Source organism: Silurus aristotelis, assembly GCF_946808225.1.
Source record: "Silurus aristotelis genome assembly, chromosome: 22".
NCBI classification, from domain to species: domain Eukaryota; kingdom Metazoa; phylum Chordata; class Actinopteri; order Siluriformes; family Siluridae; genus Silurus; species Silurus aristotelis.
Genome location: NC_139595.1, coordinates 6,683,082 through 6,706,684, shown reverse-complemented (window position 1 = coordinate 6,706,684; position 23,603 = coordinate 6,683,082). Strand labels below are relative to the sequence as shown.

Below are 23,603 nucleotides of genomic sequence, written 5' to 3'. Positions count from 1 at the left end.
ACCTGTCTGTAGTGAGCTCTACTTTCAGGAACTAAGGTTCTAAGATGGCCAGACACTTGTGACCAAACCCTTCCACAAAATGTCACTCAGCTAGTATTTTTGTTTGCACTTGGCTCTGATATCTTTATTATGACCTTCGTGGTACTATTTCCAAAAAAGAGAAATAAGTTTAACATATATAAAAGAACCAGAGTCATGGAACACGTGTGAGTATGGTTGAGCAAGATGAAAATGTAGTTAATGGCTTATTTCAGATATGAGGCATTCATATCAAGGACTAAACAGGAATGATAAAAAAGTATCATGAACAAAGTAGAAGTCTTGGTATTGTTGGAGACAATAAAAACATGTAAGTTATAAACATATCTAAAATCATTAAAGGATTAAATGTAAAAGGTGTAAAAATTATTTTAAGGCTTAAAATAAAGCATTTCCCGTGGGCTCACCACCTGCAGGAGGGACCGTAAGGGACGGTGCTGTGAGGATTGGGCAGCAGTCGAAGGCGGGGGCCTGCTTAGACTGCTGCCCCCGCGACCCGAATTACGGATAAGCGGGAGAAAATGAATGAATGAATGAAAATAAAGCATAACTCAGAAAATCAGAACCGATTTGCTCTGTATGAGACCTTATACACTACGATGCCAATGCAGTTCTGACAGCTTGACCACCTGAGCTCTTCTATATCACCGTAGGCAAAACTTCTACTACTTAGATTTTTTCCAAACTTCTCCTAAAAATTCTCCCAAAAAAATATTCCAGAAATATATTTACGCCTTTACTACATGTCGTTACTTATTGCTTAATAAGGATACCATTTTGACAATCTTGGTACCTTTCACTTTTCTTTTGCTGGTTGTGTGAACTAGATTGCAAAAGAATGAAGCTTCTCAATCTGCCTATTCATGTTTCACACTGGCAAAAAACACAAAAAAAATGTAACATTTTTCCACCAGTGCTGGCAAAAGCAAAAGGATTAATAGGGCCAGATTCAAACCAATGAGCTGCAGACACATTCCACTGCTTTTGAATAGCTAATTCTCCTTTTGTGATCCTTCAGTACTAATCACATTGAAAGGTTTTGGGTGGAAAAAAATGGGGAAATGGGCCGCCTTCGCCCTTTTAAAGTCTTACTGTGGAAGATTCGACCCCAGGCCTGAATTCATGTCTGAGATGTGGTGCATGACTTGCTGCTGGTTGAGAACAAGAGAGAAAATGTATAGAGGCTCCTGAGTGATGTGCTTTGTGTTGCTATTGGATATGCATAATATATTTGTGCATAATATCAGGGATGCCTAAAGTACACACATCCTTCTCTTAAGTAGAAGTACAGGTACTTATGTTTTGAAAGACTCCCTTAAGTTAAAGTACTGGCTACACTTTTTCACATAAGTTAAATTTAAAAAGTTTGGGCTCTGACTTGTTCTTAACTAAAAAATAGCCATTACCTATTTTAGTGTCATGCTGGTAACTGGACCTCATTTCATATCAAAATATTAATATAAAAGAATATCAGATTTTGTTACCTAATTAATGTATCCAGGCTGAACATCCACCATAAAGAACACAAGTGGAGGAAAGATGATGATGATCAGGAATGTTTCTGCTCTCAGTCATGTTTACATTGCTGACTCCCTCTGTCTTGTCCACGTTAACCCCATACATCTTGTTGCCTTCTGCCTTACTCATTGTTAACTTCATAAACTAGCCTTCATCTGTGGTCTGTGTGAGTCAGGAAATGATACACCAGTGGTAGATTGAAAAAGCCACACAATGACAAGAAATCGGTTGATGGGCTGGTGTGCAATAAAAAGAAAAAATGTTGATTGTGTCAGCAAATAGATTAAAACTAAAGTAACGAGTCTGGTTTGAAAATGTAAGAAGTAGAAAATACAGATATTTGTGTAAAAAATTTAATGGGTGAAAGTAAAAAGTCTGAATAATACAGTAAACAGTAAAATAAAGTACTGGTACCAGCACAATCTACTTAAGTACAGTAACAAAGTATTTGTACTTTATTACTTTCCATCTCTGCATAATATATTATGTGTAATATTGTGGTTGTTATGATTTATAATCACATGCTTGGTGTCACCCAAATGAGGATGGGTTCCCCTTTGAGTCTGGTTCCTCTCAAGGTTTCTTTCTCATACCATCTAACGGGGTTTTGATTGCCACTGTTGCCCCAGGTTTGCTTATTGGGGATAAATACACATAATTCACATATTTGAAATTCTGTTCTATAATTCTTACATTTTGTAAAGCTTCTTGAAGACAATGTCCATTGTAAAAATAAACTTCAATTGAATTGAATTGAATAATATCATTCCATAATATCCCTACCTATCATAGCTTAAGCCTAATAATGGTAACGCATATGCCTTAGAACATTTTTGTGTAGGTTGTTTCAGTGGTGTGCATGCTGTCATTTCTTTAACCACATTTTACTGACACTTATTTACTGACATAGTGAGGCAGTTAAATATGCATGTTTCTTATGTACGGTGGCCGAGAAGTGCAAAACACATTAACAAATCCAAAAACAAAACAACAAATCCAAAAACAAATGAACAAATCCAAAAACAAATTCAGGTAATACAGGTGAATGACAGGTGTCTCGTCCAATCATCGGTAAGTTTCCATTCACAAACTATACCTACCTTTTCCGTTTGTCTGACTTGTCGTTGTGTTTTCGGATTTGTTAATGTGTTTTCGGATTTGTTGTTTTGTTTTCAGATTTGTTATTTTGTTTTCGGATTTGTTAATGTGTTTTGCACTTCTCGGCCACCGTACTTATGACATCTCTTACGACATCTCTTACAAGCGACATTAAGTTTGCAAAGGAAATATTGCCTTCCTTTCAAAAACCATGAATAATTCTGCTCTCTTGGACTCTCTTCCGTACATCGATTCCTGACCTATCAATTCACAATCTGGCAAACACTGTTCATTCGAAATTGTTTACAAAATTTGCTGGATGGTATACATCAGTCTTGCTGCAATTATGGCAGGCAGAATCCCTAATCAGCTTGAATAGTATCTCATACTGGTTCCTCAGTAAGTTCAATGGGTGATACTTTGCCTCAGGCATTGCAAAGGTAATCAATAAAGCTTGCCAGGGTTGCCCCCTAGTTTGATTTGGGAACTTGCTAGCATCAGGCTAGGTAGTGATGACTGAAGAAATAAAATTAAGCACCTGGTGATAGAGATGAGCTTTGTGATGGAGGATGCTTCATCATTTGACATTTATTTACATGTTTGTTTGTTTGTTTGTTTGTTTAGGTTTTGAAGTTTTTTGCAAACTTTGTTTGAAGGCGAGTTTTGGCTTTAAGGCTATGATTTTTAGCATGACTAAGCAATGTAATTAGCAGGCAGTTTGTGGTAACCCCATTTTAAATAAACATCTTCTGTGGGTTTATGTTCAGCAGCTACCTGTATGTCAGTATATTTTGGTCTCTTCCTATCTAAGATATTCCTCCATACAATTTTTCCATCCTGATCTCCTCAGCAGTATAGACGCACTTCTTCCTTTTCACTATGCTGTGATTGAACTGTCTGTGATTGAGAACTGTATGAATTCTCTGTCTTTACAGTATGTAAATACTACTGGCAAATGGTTAACAATAATATTAACTGCTTTTCTAATGAAGCTGTGGGGAGTGGAAGTTCTTCTATGCCTTCTAAAAAGTTCTGACCTCATCCCCACTTAACAACTTTGGGATGAATTGGAACTAAACTAAATGTTGAATGTGATGTTAAAAAAGCACATACAATTCTTTTGGCCAGGTGTCCTCAAACTTTTGTCGCACATTTCATGCATATTTAATAATCACAGAAAAACCTGAAGGTAAATTAAGATCTGTGATATCTTACCGAATACTGTTTTATGTAGCTGTATCAAAAGTTTCCGCCTCAGTAACCTAATATTTGGTTCGCCTGAGGCACTTCCACATTTACTTTAAGGTACGTTCTTTGTATTAAAATCACATGACTCCTAAATCTTCCCTGTCTCTGAAAGAATGAATTATGCAAATTTACAACCCGGTCTTTAAAAGGCTTTTTTTTTTCAAGAACGTGTTTAATCTATTCCTTATGATCTTGTGAATTTCTACTCCTGGTTTAAACTATTGTACTCGTGACTTGGAGTAATGTAAAATGACTTGTATACCTAATCATCCACTTTGAACATTTCTTTCATATTATAGTGTTACAACCCCTATTTAGAATTTTTTTCTTTTTTACCAAGTATTCAATCAGAATGGGTAAATACTTATGCAACCAACAAACTGAATTGTGTAACAGCAAAAAAGAAACATTTATGACAAAGCAGATCAATATCAGGAACATTGAACATCGTTTTTCAGGCTGTCATTTCTGGAAGTTGTATTTTTGTTAAATTCTCCTCTATTTAGGGGTGTTTTTCACATTCCATTAAAAATCTTTTGACTGTGTGTGCAACGTTTCCAGTCTGCCATTGCAGCCACCTGCCCACACACACACACACTCACACACACACACACACACACACACACACACACACACACACACACACACACACACACACATCCAGATACATTTAAACACAGACAGACATTAGTGACAAGTGGGTGTAGTGTAAGCAACATTCTGTCTAACTCACACAGTTTCTGTTCCATTCAGTGCCCTTTGCTTTTTTTAATGAGAAAATTAAAGGTGTTAACAAAAGCAGAATGAATAGAACATAGAGGAGAGAAATTCACATGACTTGGTGTTAGTGAACAAAAAGGACATCTGTGCTTCCCTAAAATCTCTATCATTTTTGTATTATTTGTTTTGCATCTACACAAGTATATCATGGTAGAAACTCCAGATCACATAACTAAATTATTGTTGTAACATCAATCTCCTGATACAGGTACATATACATATACATATATGTACAGTATCTCACAAAAGTCAGTACACCCCTCACATTTTAGCAACCATTTTAGTATCTTCTTAAGGGACAATACTATAGAAATGAGACTTGAATATATTTTAGAGTACCGTAGTTAATTTGCATATAGAGTTAATAGTTAATATAGCAGTATAGAGTTTCTGTCCTCTAAAAATAACTCAACATACAGCCATTACTGTCTAAATATCAGGCAACAAAAGTGAATAGACCCTAAGTGAATATGGCAAAACTGTGTCCAAAGTGTCAATATTTTGTGTGAGCAACATTGTTATTCAGCACTGCTTTAATCCTCCTGGGCATAAAATTCACCAGAGCTGCACAGGTTGTTGCTGGGATCCTCTTCCACTCCTTCATAATGACAAGGAGCTGCTGGATGTTAGAAACATGACGCTTCTCCATCTTCCACTTGAGGATGCCCCACAGGTGCTCCATCACCTTCACCTTCTGCTTCCTCAGCAATGCAGTTGTAATCTTGGCAGTGTGTTTTATTGCTACTCCTCACCAGGGTGTCTCCATACATGCTGGACAAGTTTAGTCTCATCAGACCACATGACATTGTTTCAGTAATTCATGCTCTTGGGCAGGTTCTTTTTAGCAAATTGTTTGCAGGCTTTCTTGTTAGCCAGCTTCAGAAGAGGTTTCCTTCTGGGATGACAGCCATACAAACCGACTTGTTGCAGTGTGCGGCGTTTGGTCTGAGCACTGACTAGAGGACCTTTCGCTTCTGCAACCTCTAAAGCAATGCTGCACTGTAACTCAGTTTCAGGGTGTTACCGATCTTCTTGTAGACTTGGCATCTTTGTGGAGAGCAACAATCCTAATTCTCAAATCCTCAGAGAGTCTTTGCAATGAGGTGCAATGTTAAACATCCAGTGGTCAGTATGAGAGAATTGTACTTAAAGCACCGAATTTTAACTGCTCTAATACAAGATACATACATTTGTATGATCCTGTCAAAAACATGAACATGATGAAAAGGACATGTGGCTTTGCATGATTACACAATGCACAGCTGTTATCACTTAGGGTGTACTCACTTTTGTTGCCAGCTATTTAGACAATAATGGCTGCATGTTGAGTTAATTTCAGACAGTAAATATGTACTGCTATACAAACTGCACATTGACTACTCAAACACATCCAAGTTTCATTTTTGTAGTATTGTCCCTTGAGAAGAAATACTAAAATAGTGGCTGAAATATGAGGGGTGTATTTACTTTTGTGAGATACTGTACAAATACTATTACATATAGATACATATACAGGTCATTTATACATAGGTTAGCATTCTTGTTGTACAACATTGTTGTAGATTATTGTTTTATATTATACTATACATATTCTAATTTTGCAGGCTGAAGAGGTTCAGCTTCTCAACCTCAGGTCTTTAAAAATGAAACAGGACACAGCTGACACATCTACACATCTGTACTGTGACTCAGAAACTTATATTCACAGCAGCATATGAAATGACATCAATTGAATGTGTTCCTCGTGTTTTGGTGCTGTATCTAGGTGGGCCACCAGTCTTTTTGTCTTTTAATTTCCTTGTCTCTGCCAAAATTTGAGATGAGTAATCTCTGGACTCATTGCTCTTTTACACACTTTCCAGCTGTCTGGCCATAAATGACTCAGGAGGCAGGAGCAGGGTGCTATTTAAACTCGGAACAAGCAGGTCTGGGTCGAGGCTTACGTTAAACATTAGTTAGCTCTGATCAGGCGCATCAGCAAGATGGGCTTCCAAAAAAAGGTTCCAGCGCAGGAGGGAACATCGGAGAACTTTAAATAACCACCGTGACACTAACGTTGCATAGGAATCAGATAAACTCATTGCTCTCTCTCTCTCTCTCGCTCTCGCTCTCTCTCTCTCTCTCTCTCCCTTTTTTTTTTGTCTCTGTCTCTTATTTGTTTCATTGTGTTGAAGTAATAAACACCTTCTAACTAATTATTATAAAGAGATCTCTAAAAGCAATTCTGGCTGCAGTTTAGATTTATATTTATTCACTAATGTGTTACTGTTCTGTTGTACAAGCTCATTTACAAGGTCTTGTATGGTAGAGATCATATTTAATCTAAGGCAAATAATTATTATAATTTGTTTTTAATCTCTTGTTATTTATGTTTTGGTTTAAAATTTATGGAAGGAGACTCCAGTGTCATTTCTTTAAAATTGTAACTGTAACAGTCACGTTAATTCTAACTCATGAAAGCGGATGCAAGTCCAGTTGAAGTACAGTCTTTAATAACAAAAATTTTAAGGGAAAAAAATGTAGTCCAGAAAGAAGCAGAATGCCGGAGATGTGCAGTCTAAAGGGGCAAAAACAGAATAGAAAAATGTGAAAGTTATGTGTACTTTAACCACCTCTGTTTATAATTCATCACCAAATACTAGAGGCATTTAGAACAGCCCTAAAAATCCTAACTGTTATCATCTATAATAAAAGTATTGGTTTTTATAGTTACATTTGTGTTTTTCTGAATTTTATTCCAGATGGCTGCAAGGAGACGAGGGAGCCGGGAAACATTTAAGGACAAGAAATCTCTTTCTCAGGTTTGTTTTAAAATCCATGAACGATGTAAACATATTTGCAATTTAACAAGCTTTTTCATATACACATTAGAATGTGCATGCCAACTGGAAAAAAGCTTTGTTATATGCAGTGGTGAACAGTAATGAAAAAAATTTATATCTTTACTGTACTTAAGTAGCTTTTTCTCGTAATTGTACTTTAGTGGAAAATTTCCATTTGGAGTGATTTTTCTTTAACTTCACTACATTTCAAAATCTAAATATCTTCAAACTACTTTCTACTCAGCTACATTGCATTTTTTTTTTATTCGTTTTGATTGCCTTTTGGTGGTATCTACTAAGCACAACTATACAATTCAGCGTCAGTTCAACAGCAAGCAGAACATTTTGAGAGGAATAAATGATGGAAGAAACTTCTGACTCAAACTTGCCACATCACCCATGGCCTTATTTACACGATTTCTTTAAGTAGTTAAAAAGAAACTTTTGGGCTCATGATATATTCAATGGATAGCAATTATCAGTCTATTGATAGATTGGTGTGCTAAGAGTAACATTAGATAAACTGAGTTGATTATGCAAAAGTCCTGTGGTAAAAATGATAATAACAAAATCATAGAACTTTGGATACTTAAGTAAATTGGAAGACAAATTTTGTCCTTTTATTTAGGTGAAAGTTTAAATAGAGAACTTTTACTTATATGGGAGTAATATTTTGCCTACTATATCTCTACTTTTACTTAAGTACTTGGTTTGTCCACCACTGGTTATATGTCATTGACAATCTGAGTAAATGCATTATGTAATAAATAGGTAAAAAAAAAACTGCTACTTTACCTCACAAAGTGGTTTAGTTTTTTCAGTACAATATAGATATGCAGTTAAAAACTAAAATAGAAAGACTGACAGAACAATATATGCACCGACATCATGTTTATTGGTATCTTTTTTAATGAGGTTTGGAGTTTCGATAACACTGCTAATATGATACAGAAGCTCAAACTTGGCCAAGTTTAGGTTTAAATAAAAAAAATTGTTTTTAGTGTGCTTTTTAAAACTAGCCTATATATATACTATATATACTATACTACTATACTATATACTATATATACTATAAAGGAGACATTTGTTAAGCGACAAGTTGGAGCGCTTTGTATAGATGGAGTATAAAATGATTAACTGTAATGAATGGACATTCGGTGTCACCCAGATGAGGATGGTTTCCCTTTAGAGTTCTCAAGGATTCTTCCTCATACCATCTCTGGGTTTTTTTTTTTCCTTGCCACATTCACCACTGTCCCACTTATTAGGGATAAGTTTATAATTATAAGGAACAAACTTCTTTTACATTCTTTCATAACTGCTTTATCTCTGAAAAGCTGCTTTAAAAGAATGTCGATTGTTGTAAGGGCTATACAAATAAATATGAATTGACTTGAATGTAGGTATTAATTAAAACAAAAATTCACAGTCGATTGTAATTACAAGGTTGTTTTAATTTTCAAGCGTCAGAACAATGTAATAGGATCAGAATTCATCAAGCATAATAATGAATAAATAATATCTTATACCATTACAAAATGAACACTGATATCTGTTCTCTGGTGCAGGAGGACAGTGCCGATCTGCGATGTCAGCTGCAGTTCTCTAAAGAAGAATCAGCCCTGATGCGTAAGAAGATGGCCAAACTTGGCCGAGAAAAAGATGAGCTGGAGCAAGAGCTGCAGAAGTATAAATCTGTGTACGGGGACGTGGACAGCCCCTTGCCCCTGGCAGAGGCACCGGGTGGTGGGCCTCACAGCACACGTGAAGCCGAACTCCGGCTACGCCTCAAGCTTGTGGAGGAGGAGGCCAATATTCTGGGCCGGAAGATTGTGGAGCTCGAAGTGGAGAACCGAGGCTTACGGGCTGAAAATGAGGATCTGCGCTGCCAGTATGAACGCGATTGCTTTGGCCGCGAACCTTTCTCCAGTGTGCCTACGTCTCCATTTGGTACAGATGCCCCAGAGTCTGCCAGTGAGATGCGACGCCACTTGCAGTTTGTGGAGGAGGAGGCCGAGCTGCTACGCCGATCTATTTCTGAGATCGAGGACCGCAACAAGCAGCTGACCACCGAACTAAATCGCTTTAAATTCGGCGTTTTGGATGGTGAGGCTGAGGACGTTGAAGGAGGAGGTGCTTTAGCCATGCTGAAGCCTGGAAACAGTGGTGCAAGCATGTCAATGAGTGGCATAGTGTCCCTGCAGGAGGAGCTGAAAACTGCCCGGATGCAAATTAACGAACTGAGCGGGAAGGTGATGAAGCTGCAGTATGAGAACCGCGTACTGATCTCAAACATGCAACGATGTGACCTGGCTGCACACCTGGGTCTTCATTCTGCAAGTCCTCGTGACAGTGATGCCGACAGCGATGCTGGTCGCCGGGATGCTGAGGAGGAAGAGACAGGACGACTTTTAATGCTCCACCCCAAACGAGAAGGTCCAGTGGGTGGAGAGAGTGACTCTGAGGACCTGTTTGAGAAGACAGCCACCTCGGGTTTTGGGAGTGCTGGAAAGGGGTCGGATATAGGTGAGCTCGGAGGGGTGGAACTTACAAAGCGGAGAAGGGAGGACCGTGAAATGCTTGGTGGTATTAAACGAGAGGCCGAAAGGCTGGGAAAGACGGTGGAAAGGCTGATCTCAGACACAAACAGTCTGATCTGTGAGGGACGTCTTGTTGTGACCGGAGCCGACTCCTTGGGGGAGGTTTCTGACTTCAGGGGTGACGGAGACTCAGCTGAACCTAAGCCAGACTTTCAGGTGCTAGATGCCATCAATACTCGCATGCGGACATTCCGGGCAGAGCTTTATGCCTTCATGGAAAAAGTAGAACACCTTGGCGAAGGCCTGAGGGACCGCAGTGATGATCTTTCACCAATGCCAAATCTCACTGAGTCGAGCAGCTTTTTGTCAACTGTCACATCCATGTCACGTGACTCGCCTATTGGAACTCTGGGAAGGGATCTCTCGACAGATTTTCAGGTAGATCATTTTTTTACACAATCTCTCTTCTCCCAGGCCTTGCAGCGTCTCCTGTCACTGCTTCATTAAAACATAATTACACTCACTTTCTGCTGCTTCCTTTTTTCTAAGCTTAGCAAGAATGGCAAAGTGGTTTAATTTTCATCTTTATGCTAAAGAAAACTCTACCTAATCATCTAATCATGCCTAGAATGTGTCCCTTAAGGAAAAATCCAACACAAACCCCAAACTGTTCTCCACAGATATTACATTAATGTTATTGGGTAAAGATAGAATGAGTGCTTCATTCATTTGATGACAGTTTATTCATATTAGTTATATTTAAGGCGGTATTGTTGCTTGTAGACATACATAACGGCATGTCTAAGCATGGTAATCATTTACAGCTTGACAGCCCACAGTGCAGTTTCATTGCTTCAGTCATGGAAAGCATTTCAGCTTGCAAACTCCATTATTTTTTTATTTTTTATTTTATTTTATTTTTTCCTTTTTTCTTCTGAAATCTTTAAATGTTCATTTGCAAACTCATTCAGACACCTTTAGTAAGACATTTTCCCAGTGACGTACATCAGTGAGATGCGTGTTACCCAATGTACCTTGCAGTGTATATATACTTGTGCGTTTGTAGGCTGTAATACACCCACAGTGGGACACTTTTATTTCATAATTTATAGATAAAAGATCCTCACAATCCATCTAGTTGATCTTTAGTTTCTAGACAAAGTATAAACCCTCACTGTATCTCCCCAGGCATTCACAATTGTCCTTTTTTAATTTCTTCCTGCTTGCTTATTCGTAGCTTGTTGTTGAACTGCTGGGTAAAAATCAGGCTTAGGGTCCGGAATAGTACAAAAACGAGACCCTACAAGGGCTTGAACGCATATTTAATTGAACATACTACAACTATTGAAAGCTAGCAAAGAAATGGAAACTTGCTTGCACGCTTGCTAAGAGCAGTTAGCTGTCACTTAATGCTATTGACTTGTAATATAAAGGTTATTGCAATGTTGGTTGCTCTAGAGTGATATATTTAATGGTTTATGGAGCTCCCCTGTCTTGCATAATAGTGTTTTTCTGCGCTAACATATCCATGTCGTCTCTGGAAGCTCTGGTTAATTATCAAGTAGCTGATTTAGCTGAAGGGGTTTCAGGTAAAGCAACAAAATACGCAAGGTTGGATCATACAGTCATTAACCGCAATTAGTTTGATTTAAATAAACCATTGGAAGGCAGTCTACCTGTCTTTATTTATCTCCTGAAATGGTTACTTTTTAGCTAAGCTATTTACCATCAAGTAAAAAGTATAGCATCAGAATAAAAAAATTGTATTGAAAAAGCATCCACCTTGCTGTAATTTCAAATCCTAGGCAGTGCCATAGCTATCCCGGTACTCAATGTTTTATGCCCTATGGATAGCAGGGATGGCATAGTCTCTTTCTTAATCACAGCAACATTAGCCAATAATGGCCATCTGTAATGTCATGTATGTGGAATAGGGTACAGTAGATTGCACTTTTTCTGATTTCTCACAGCCATGACCTGTGTGTTAAACATGATTGTGGTGTCAGATATTAATCAGTAATTTGTTTAGAAGATCCAGAGTATATGGGTCTATTGGCTAAGTATTGCTTCCCATGTGCATGCTGCTTTTACAATATGGCTGAAGTGCACCCACATACACACACACTTGTGCGTGCATGTATTTAGTGCTAAGCATAGCGCTCACAGCACAATTTCGGTTGTTGGTTTTTAGGCTCATGTATCCCTCATTGCATGCGCTTCATAACAAGTGTTTTGCATTCTTTTTTTCTCCTGGCCCCTTTTATCCCTCTTTCTTGCTCTTTCTTTGGCTGTGTTTCTCTCTCTCTCTCTATCGCTCTCTCTCTCTCTTTCTCTCTCTCTCTCTCTCTATTTCTTCTTTCTTTGTGTTTCCTTCAGATGTTTCAGCCCATGATTCTGTTCATTTTCATACTCGTACTCTTCTCGTCTCTCTCCTACGCCACTATTTTCAAGTTGGTTTTCCTTTTTGCGCTTTTCTTCGTCTTGTAGCCCGCTCTGCCGGTTTCTGTCTCTGTGCATTTTGTCTCAATCCATCACGATTCCATTATCATCTCTTACTTTATTGTGCTTGTTAGTCATTTGTTGATTTTCTTTTTTTTGTTGTTTTTATATATTTTAAAGCCGTACTCATTTTTTTGGTACTATTATTTTCAATTCAGTGTCTTATCGTGTAAATTTTCCATTTGTTGTCATTCACCAATCATCTTCATACACCTCCTTTCCCACGTTACCTCACTCTTCACCGGCCCATTCCTGACCCCACCATCCCTGTCCACCCGTTCCTCTCCTCCTCCCTTTCCTCCCTCTCCTCACTCCTTCACTGACAGTCCGGCCGGAGGCAAGAGTTCGAGTGGTCCCTAGGCCGGCGGAACGGCCCGGAGGTGCCTGCGGTCAGTAGATACGGCAGGCCGCACAGTGTCAGAGCCGAGGTCAGTGCCTCGTCCATCTCCTCAGAAAGCGCTGATCATTTTTATATCATGTTTCACTTTAAGCCAGTAAATAAACGGAAGGGAAAACAGGAGCATCTGGGAATGTTTAACAACAGATTTATCCAGAAATATGCTTTGACTGTGAAATCCGAGTGAATGATGCATGCCCTCTTTGTAAGATTTATAGGAAAACTCAACCCTGAACTTATTTGAAATGATCATACTAAATATTTATTATGTCTTAAAAATATGGGACCTGGTCAGTGCTGTATTTATGTCATTCCTTTGACAATATCATCTCTGCTACTTTGATATTGTATTGACGTAACATGTTAAAGAGATGCTAGTGCATTTGCAAATGCTTAATACAAACAAAAAAATTTTTCAAGCACTGTTTAGTGTCACATTTTAAGAAATCTGACAGCAAACCCTGGAATGTGTAACCTAATGCAGTTGAGTTACAGCAGACACTTAGTTGCGCTAGTTAGCACAGGATGACAAGCACGATCATGTTGATGGATGGGTTGAAGCTTTGAAAAAGTGATGTGTTTAATAAGAGAGTAAAGATGCATCACTGTCATTAGGTAAAGATGAAATCTAATGACTATCAGCATGGCAGTGGAAAAATGGTAATTAAAGTAAAAAAAAACAACAACATTAGCATAGCAGTGGACCTAAAAACTCAGAAATTCATTGCAAAATAAATCTTTGACTGAATGTTAGCGAATGCGAAGCCACTGTGGATTTTTCCTCTAATTCCACAGCTACGATAGATTATTCCCTCATTTAAACAGTTAAAGTTCAGCCAAGATATAAATTCACTGTAAATTCAAATAAGGTTTTTAGAGTAAAGGTCCTAAAATATATTTGCCATGACCAGTTCCTATTTTTCAACGAAAACAATTGCAATGATTTAGACATTAAACCATTTTATACAGTATAGATGAATAAAACTGGTGGTCACATGGTCTCACGCCATTGTCCATAGCACACCTTTGTGTTTTGCGAAGATCATGCAACTCACAACTGCTGCTCTCAATTTCAGTTCGCTTTGATTTTTCATTACTCATGCACCCCTCATTCAGCTTACGAGTTCTGGTCTAGTGTGGAACACATTTCCCCTGTACTTCTTGCACTTTGTGTTGTGAATGCTTGGATTGGCAGGTTAGCATGAGGCATTTGTGTAGTAAGTCTGTGCTTGCCTCAGCAGCAGCTCTTTCCTATAGGCAGGTCGAGCAGACTCCCTCCATGAACATGTGTGGTTGTCGTTCAACCAATGTTGTTTTTTTTCTAAATCCTCACACCAATCATTGGAAAAAGTAACTGACCAAAGATTTAAAACATGTCGCTGGTTTTTTTTGCTACTCAAGCCGACTCTTCATTGATTGGCTCGGCATGGACATGACAGTGTGCAAAACAGTGGCCTCGTTTCCCAAACAATGGCGAAGTAAATGAAGAAAAATGTGTCCCTCTTTTCCAATTCCTGACTATTTGAAGCTGTTATGAAGTCTCTTGTGTGTTTTTTTTAGATGTAGTTATGCTGGAAAGCATTCTGAAACCTGGCAACCCTGGTTAATGGTATTAGCTCAAACACAGGCGAACAAAAAATGCACCTATAGTGGCGATTCTAAGCTGCATTTTTTATTGTAGTTGTACTAAATATTAGTCTGTGTGATACATCAAGGGTTACATTTGTGAATCAATGTATTGTAATTATTGTTTTCCTGCTCCACCAAAGTCTATGGTCACGAGCTGCTGCTGGTTTGTTCCATAAAGTGCTTTTGCAATATCGAAATTTCATTGGCATACACAGTAACAAGGCGGAATAGAAGTCTTGAGGAGGATAAAACATTTCGACGTCCTCTAGAACGGTCCCATACAGCTTACACCATCTGTTCTAGCCTGACTGCTGGTATTACCGCATAAGTGCATAACTTCCCTGGAAAATAAAAATCAGAGCTTGTTTCATGGCTGGTGGAGTTGACTGGCATCTCAAATTGTCGCTTCTGCGTTTGTGTCAGTGCATCTGACACCGAGGGTGCTAGGAGAGTGTTATTAGGACACCATCTCCCTACAGAGCCACCAATAAGAACCAGGCCACTCATTGCGTTCCTCGTATGCAAATTCAGAGGAACTGATGTCTAAAATGTGCCTTTACAGTACAGTCAGAGAAATAGGCTATGTGTCATGAGCACTATTGCGAACGCATTCGCTGCGTTTGGATGGCATAATGGAAGGACAATCATGAAAAGTGATATTCCCGAACCTGGTTTGAGAGCTTGTGTTCTGTGTTGCGATGGCGTTCAGTTCCGGGAGCCGAGCCTGTCTGAAGTGGGCACTCCTGCCAGGGAGGCACCATTCTGTCTGGATCCCGACAGGAGGATGAGAGCAGGACAGGAAGAGAGAGACAACCTAGCATCCTCAATCACTCAGGTAGGAGCCACTGCCTGCACGAGCGCACACGAGTCAGGATAAATCATCCATTAGAAGGCCACTGCAACCGTTTTATGCTTGGCTAAAGGCCTTTTTATTCTTTCAGTAAAGTATAGCATGTGTAGCACTTCCAAGTAACACCTGGGTAGTGTGAAGTTCTTGATAACACGTGTGTGTGAATGCAAAAATAATATGAGCACAAAATTCACAATATCTTCACTCTATGCAAAATGCTTTATGTCACAACTCACAACCTCATTGAGGATGGAATATAAAAGGCAATAAAAGTGTTCAAAACTATTTTCAGTGGAAAATAATTTAGACATGAATCTTGCCTCAGTTTCGGATGGGTCTATCTCAGCTGTTTCCGCTGTACAAATCTGATAGGATGTAAATAATTTAAACACCATTGAAACATTGTACAAGCTGATTTTTTTTTTTTACAAATGCACCGAACTGAATATTAGATTAAGCCGACTGGTGAGGTTTTACAATACTGAATATTAAATCAGACTTTATTTGAAGTGCAAAACATCATCCTGCCTTGAATGTTACATCAGTCCTTTTGCCCCTGTCTTTTTTCCCCTAGTGTGCATAAAGTTCAATGATATTTACAGAATTAAACATGATAGGCAGCGTGTTGTAGCGAATAGTAAGACGGTAGAAACTATTTCAGGACAGGACTCCGGGTGCAGTGCACATGTATACCGAATGCAATCCCCTGTTTTCCGTGCTGAACATAGTTAAAATCGGAGTTCCCTCACAAGCATATTAATTAGCTGACCGCAAGTTTGTCCTCTTCGCACTTCGAGCGCTACTCGATCCACACAGAAACACGATTTGTACTGCGCATATGCAAAAACTCAGGTTTTGTGCTGCGCATGTGCCAAATCGCTGCCTTCCTGTCAGTGGCAACATTTCTTACAACCATCTATGGATTATGGATTCTTTTGTTTTATGTACATCTTCAAGAATTTCTCTTTAAACCAGAAATTTCGGACAGTTCCGTATATAAATCGATGGAGTGAATGAATGAATGAATGAATGAAGGAAAGAGGAAAGGAATAAATAAATGTATAATTAAATAAATTGAACAAATAAATTAATTAATTAATTTATACATTTCTTAAATGCAGATAAAGCATGCTAAAATAAGTAGAAAATGTAATATTAAATGTAAAACACACACACACACACACACACTTTTATACACATCTGTATTATCGAAATGGCGTCTAACAAATGTAAGTAAATGTTTCTATTTATTTTATTTAATCAGTTTAATTTGGGCCAATTTAATTGATTACTCAATTGAATCAATATAATAAAAAATTTATTGCATTTTTTTTATTTATACTATAAAGATTATTTAAATTTTGCATTTCTTACGGCTTCTCGTTACCGAACTGTAAATAAAACCCGAGGTACATACCGAATCTTGTGTACTGTCACTCATATAAGATGGCGAGATACAATTACTACCTCAAGGTAACCTGTTTTCCTATAATAGCATGTTCTGAAGTGTAAATTCACTTTGGCAATGTGTTTATAATTGGGGATGTGTTTATAAATGCAGTAAACTAAATCAAATTCAAATGTTATTTGTCACATACACATTCATACAGAGTACGACATGCAGTGAAATGCTTTTTACGACTCTCCAACATTTAAAGGGGATTTCTGTCCCTATAGGAAGAAGAGCTGAGGCATCTGGAGGCACGTCGAGGTCTGGAGCTGCAGGGTCTACAGTCACATGAGCCTGCGTGGCCACAGGAAAGAGCTTCACTGCAACAGGAAGTGCGCCTGTTCCGTCAGAACGCCATCATCGTCTACATGAAGCTGCGCTGGATCCTTATGCACTGGAGGCTCGGGCGCAGGACAGACGCAGATGAGGAGGGAGCCGAGGTCAGGCTGAATAAGGAAATAACATTTGTATCGATGATTAAATAACAGTGCATGGGAAAATCCTGTAAGCTCATGGAAAGTAAATCAATGAAGTTGTTTATCTGGAATGCTGGAAGAATTAATTACGCTGCACAGCGTAATGCGATTTACTGCATACTGCCAGGATGCGGAGCACAAAAACAGATCACGATCATTAATCTATGAAATAATCCCAACATCATTAATTCAACGATAAATCATTAAAAAATTGTATTTTCCTATTAACAGTTTTTTGGTGTTTCAGCTATTATAAGGTAAATCATGATATTGTACAAAAGTTGTCACTCTGTTTGCTCTGCTTGTTCAGTACGAACGGTTGGAAAGCATCCCAGAGGCTGGAAGGGCAAGGGAACATGGCGAGGAAGACACCGAGCGGGAGGACAAAGTGTGTCCCCCAGCTATGTGGGGAGACATCCTTGACCCTGGATCACTTATGCTGTCCCCAGATAAACTCCACTATCAGAAGCAGGTACGGTTGAACAAGCAAAGATGAATTTCCAGAACAGATTGGATGAACAGCAACATTGTGTTGTTAATTGACTGATTCACTTTAAAATGTAGAACAGTTTTGGGTGTGAAAAGACAATTTAAGGCTATGCTATTGCATCCAGAGACATTATACACAATATAAAGGTGTATAATTATACATGTACAATTACCTAATGTGATTTAAGTATAAATTATACTTAAAAATTGTTGCAAAGTGTAACAAAAAAGGAGGGGGGGGGGGGTTATAAATAACTATTAACAGTATTTCACAAAAGTGAGTACACCCCTCACATTTTACTATTTTAGTATCTCTTCTTAAGGGACAATACTAGAGAAAAGAAACTTGGATATATTTTAGAGTAGTCAATGTGCAGCTTGTATAGCAGTATAGATTTACTGTCCTCTGAAAATAACTCAGGTGCTCAATAGTGTTTAGGTCTGGAGACATCCTTGGCCGCTCCATCACCTTCACCCTCACCCTCAGCAAGGCAGTTGTCCTCTTTGCAGTGTGTTTGGGATGGTTTTCATGATGGTTTTTCCCAATGTCTGAAAGAAGTACACATGCTGGACACCTTCTGAGCCAAACAAGTATATCTTTGTCTCATCAGACCACAGGACGTGGTTTTAGTAATTCATGCAACCTGAACAGGTTCACGTCAGCAAACCCTTTGTGTGTTTTTTCTGTAAACCAGCTTCAGAAAAGGCTTCCTTCTGTGAAGATGGCCACGCAAACCAACTTTTTGCAGTGTGTGGCGTACAGTCTGAGGACCTTCCACTTCTACAACCTCTAAAGCAATGCTGCAGCACTCATGCGTCTGTATTTTTTAATCCAGCTTCTGCACCCGGCGCACAGCACGAGGACTCAACTTCTTTGATACCCCTTGTGAGACAAGTTTCGAGTGGAATCCGTCTTGGAAAAACTCTGTATGACTTTAGCCACTGTACTGTAACTCAGTTTCAGGGTGTTACTGATCTTCTTGTAGCCTCTGCATCTTTGTGGAGAGAAACAATCCTAATTCTCAAGTCCTCAGAGAGTCTTTGCCATGAGGTGCCATGTTGAACATCTAGTGATCAGTATGAGAGAATTGTATTAAAGCTCCAAATTAGAACTGCTCTAATATAAGATACACACATTTGTATGGTCCTGACAAGCAAATAAAAACAAGAACACTTAGGGTGTACTCACTTTTGTTGCCAGCTATTTTGACAATAATGGCTGTATGTTGAGTTATTTTCAGAGGACAGAAAATCTATACTGCTACACAAACTGCACATTGACTACTCTAAAATATATCCAAATTCATATAGTATTGTCCTTTGAGAAGAGATACTGAAATGGTTTCTCAAATATGAGATACTGCATACATACACAAGCATATAGTATATTCATAAATTTATCTATACATCAATCATCTATTTTCTGATAGCAACAAAATCAGATTGTACAGTATACAGTACAGTATATAGTACAGTGTAAGCTTTGCCTTCACATTGTATTTTATTCGCTATTTTGGCACTCGGAGCGTGTGGAAGCGAATAGTTAATGGACTGAGTCCGAGCTATCTGTGTGGGATTAGAGCAGTGTTAATTAAAACCTTAGGAGACGTACAGTTAGAAATTGTATTCTGCATAATCTCCAGCACGTTCTCTGGCTTTGGACACCTTCACGCAGAGTAGTAAAGCACACCGTTTATTCAGTGATTCACCCATTAGTAGTCATTTCTATTCCATTCCATTCCATTGGCTTTATGTGGTTTACCTGAGTGCAGATACATCAATAGGTTTTTTTTTTTTATTCTGTAGCAAAACATTTTTAACAGATCAGGTTTATACTACAGGTCTATGTTTTCCATAAGCACGTGCAGAGGCACGGTTTCATGTCCGCATTTACATTTATGGCATTTAGCAGACGCTCTTATCCGGTCATCCAGCAGGCAATGGTTAAGAGCCTTGATCAAGTGCCCAGCAGTGGCTGTGGAATGCTTGGATTTGAACTCATGAGCTTCTGGTCAGAAGTCCAACATCTTACCCACTGAGCTACCACTTTCTTTCTGCACCTGGATCATGCTTAATTATAATGGGCACTTATATTGCTTTCCTTTTGCCTGGCACTCTTTGTCTCTCAGTTAATCTTCCTCGGTTGCTGTCATTCTCGCGGTTATGTTTATTTCGTGTTTTAGTTTTTGTGCCTTTGTATTTCTACCCTTGCGCTTGGATCCACGTGCGCCTCTATAGCATGACACGTGTGAAGAAACTGGACTGCATTATAATGAAATAGTAATAAAACAAAAAACACAACAGCAAAAAAAGCACATTTTTCCAATGTTCTGAAATACTGAAAGACTTTCAACTTTCAAATACTTTCAAAGGAGCAAGTTTGTAAGCTCTTGTTGTAAATACAGTTAATATGGTGAGGCAGCGAGCAACATTATTGCCAAAAACATAATTCGGCCCGCAAAAATATATTTTTTTTATATTATACGCGATTCTTTAAAATAAAATAAAAACGCACATGCAGTATTTTTTGTGGAGTTTAATAGAAATGCTACCTGTCTGATATGCAAAGAAAAAGGAATATAATCTCAAGCGTCTTTATTTATTCTTTATTATCATTCTTGTTTTGCTTAAATGTTAAAATAGCCCTCCAATGAAATGTCAATCACAACAATGGCCCTCAGCCAATTGAGTTTGAGACCCCGGCTGTGGAGGTTTGCACATTTTCGCCTTTGCTTTTTTTTTTAGATTTCTTTCAGGTTTTCTTTAGGCCTCCCAAAATCATAATTAACTGCGCATGCCTACTCAGGGTACCTACAGTTATGCTGTTTTTCATCTTCTCGTCGCTTTTTCTTTCAGGTGGGTGACAGTAGACAGGTTCTTCATGCCCTACGTTCTCTGTTGGAGGAGTTGAGGGCGGAGCTACGGGAGGAGGCTCAGAGATGCTGTCAGTTGCAGCAGACTCTGGCCAATGAGAAAGCAGCATGGGAGATACAGCGTGCTGAGATGAAGAGCCGCATAGCACAGGTGCTGACACACCAAACATGATGACGTACATCAAGATTTAAATCTCAACATGTTGAGATGTAAAATAGAAGTACACACAAAATATGTATGAGCCAAATATGTTAGGTCTGTCTTAGTTTATCAGAAAGAATATAGGATATTTTCATCCAAGTCCTATAAATTTATATGAGCCTTGAGATAATAACCTAATGGGAGTAAGGTGTCAAATTCAACTACTAACCACCTATATTTTATTCTTAAAATCCTTTGGTCGGTAGGAGAAAATGAAAACTAATGGATAGTTGGTAGTATTTAAAAGGCTTTGCTCAAAAAAGTCAAAAAAAACTTTTGAACACAATAGAACTTCTGGGCATTTTGTGTTTTTTGGTTTGTTTTGTGTTTATTTTGAAAAACCACATTCATATTATATACAATGCAATAAGTTTTGCATAATTATTGTTTCTGGTTTTTTTTTTAATTTTTTTTTTATGTCAGACATCTGTTTCTTCTCCGTATTTACCATTTTTAAAAAAAAGCCAGATTCAGCCTTTTTATAGCACTGCAGCTTCCTAATAACACACACTCAAGAATCCAGACTTAGTGTAGCCGGGGTCACTGAGATGAGCCCTACAAGCCCTACATAAAATAAAGTTTAAGAGCCGATTCGCTTTGCAGAGATAAGCAGAAATAAGAACTCAGTTAATGACATGTTTAGATTCGTATTGAAGCGTCTACAATGAGTAGAAGGGTATAAAGGGTATAATGAGAAATTCAAAATATCATGCAGGGCTCAGGTTTTGTGATTTTACTCAAATAAAAGTGCTTGTTCAAATTGATTTTGTTTTTCTATTGTTTTAATAATGATTTATTAGTGAATATTATGATTCAGTTATTCATCTTTACATTAAATTAAGCATATACAGTCAAATAGCAAACAAAACAAACTACTTTACTGATGTGACATTGTCTGTATTGTCTTGTCTTGTCTGTTTTGTCTTGTATAGTCCAAGCTGAATGTATAGTTTTTATTTATGTCTGTACTTTGAGAGTGACTTACAGCTGGAACCAAATTCCTTGGGTCTGTCAACACACTTGGCCAATTAACCTGATTCTGATTCTGATTCTGAAAGCGCTAACTAAGGTTTTTAACTAAATAAAAACAGTCCTAATTATTTGATGAAAAGATTAAAAAAGTTTAAAAGATGAAAAAGTTGTAGTTTTTCCCTGTAGCTGTCTATTAATTTGCTACCATACAAAAGCTTACTGTTTTCACATGTTTGTGTCTGTTTCTTCACCTCTACCCTTATATCAGCTGGAGGAGTCAAAAGGAGCAGCGCTAGTAGGGGGAACGGACACTTTGTGGCAGGAGAGAGAGAGGGAGCAGGAAAGGGAGCGTGAGGAGCAGAAGAGGCTTCTGGCCGATAGCCATGGTGTGGCTCTGGAGCTGCGCTGGAAGCTTCGACATGGCGAGCGGCGATGGACCAGGGAGAGGAACGAACTGCTGGAGAGCTTCGAGAGGGAGAGACAGGAGCGGGAACGCAATGTACAAGACCTATGGCGCAAGATGGAGAAGGTCGGTAGTAGGGGCCACACTGGGTCCATGTTCATGAGCGTAAAGTATGCAGATATAATCAGCACAGGCACATACGTTACCCAGATTTGAAGGCTAAAAACATAAGAAACACTAGAAATGTATACAGGAGAGTTTGAATTTAAACTATTTAAGAACAGAAAATAGTAATGTATAAGCAGTGGTGGACAAAATACACAAAGCATGTACTGAAATTCATCCAAAATTCATCCAGAAATTCCTCCCAAAGGTGTTCAGTAAGATTGAGATCAGATCTCTGTAGCAGGTTGCTTTAGGATGATGTTGCTTTAGCATATTTTGATGAAGCCGGGTTTGTGCACTGGGGCATTGTCATGTTAAAACAGGTTTTGGGGCTTCTATTTCAAGTAAACGGAAAAGACATCTTGTACAATTGTGTGTCACCAGCTTTGTGGTAACACTTTGGGGAAAAACTACATAAAGTGTATAGGAAAGCGACTAAACTTATCAAGTTTGCATATGTGCCCTTAACAATAAAAAAAAACTTAGGATCTTAATACACTTGCTGCTTTAGAGTAAAGTGAAGAGGTTGTGTCATTCTTCAGTGGTTCATATGAGTTCTTTGGTTATTTTTATATTTTGTAACTCATTTCTGTAATGTAATTCAACACAGATCTAAATCTGACAAAATATTTGTACAAATTTCTTTTATTCCACCCCTCAACCTTGCTGTACTGTAGATGCAGCGGGAAATACCTCTCCGCCATTCTGAAGGAGGGACACCGCGGGTTTTTTCTCCTCAGGACAGTCCCTGTAAAGTCCCCAGATCACCACGCTCCCCTCGTGGAGCTCCATGTGCGGTGTCCCGTTCCCATTCGGACTCGGAGGCCACGCTGGAAGAGAGGTGCATGCGTTATTACATTTCCTCAATACATAATTATTGTATATTACACCTGTAGAAAATCAACAGTAGAAAAGAGTACTAAGAATAAGTATTCTCCCATCTGTGTGTATTGGTTTTGTAGGATTTATACCAGAGCATGTAAGTTATATCAAATTAAGCTATGAACTACCTCTGTTGTTCTACACAAAAAGGGCACGACCCAGTGAGAGCCTCTTCTTGGATGCTCTGTCTCTGGATCCACCCAATGAGGCTGAGGTTCCTCCTTCATCCAGGCTGGAAAGTGAGAAGAGGTTCCCCTGTCTCAATGAAGTA

General features: G+C 38.5%; 1 protein-coding gene across 7 annotated transcripts in view; it reads left to right on the top strand.

Annotated features, from left to right (window-relative positions):
- The window catches only part of mtcl1 (microtubule crosslinking factor 1), a 61,921-nt gene that overhangs the window by 28,407 nt on the left and 9,911 nt on the right, over positions 1-23,603 (top strand). For 4 of the 7 annotated variants that reach the window (XM_083524854.1, XM_083524856.1, XM_083524857.1 and 1 more), the window contains exons 4-13: positions 7,425-7,484; positions 9,074-10,483; positions 12,871-12,972; positions 15,280-15,405; positions 17,098-17,310; positions 17,657-17,818; positions 20,692-20,859; positions 22,151-22,411; positions 23,128-23,291; positions 23,483-23,600. In XM_083524854.1, coding sequence (XP_083380980.1) covers positions 7,425-7,484; positions 9,074-10,483; positions 12,871-12,972; positions 15,280-15,405; positions 17,098-17,310; positions 17,657-17,818; positions 20,692-20,859; positions 22,151-22,411; positions 23,128-23,291; positions 23,483-23,600 — 2,784 coding nt within the window. The remainder of the gene's footprint in view (positions 1-7,424; positions 7,485-9,073; positions 10,484-12,870; positions 12,973-15,279; positions 15,406-17,097; positions 17,311-17,656; positions 17,819-20,691; positions 20,860-22,150; positions 22,412-23,127; positions 23,292-23,482; positions 23,601-23,603) is intronic. The other 3 variants (XM_083524855.1, XM_083524860.1, XM_083524859.1) reach the window with 2 other exon arrangements.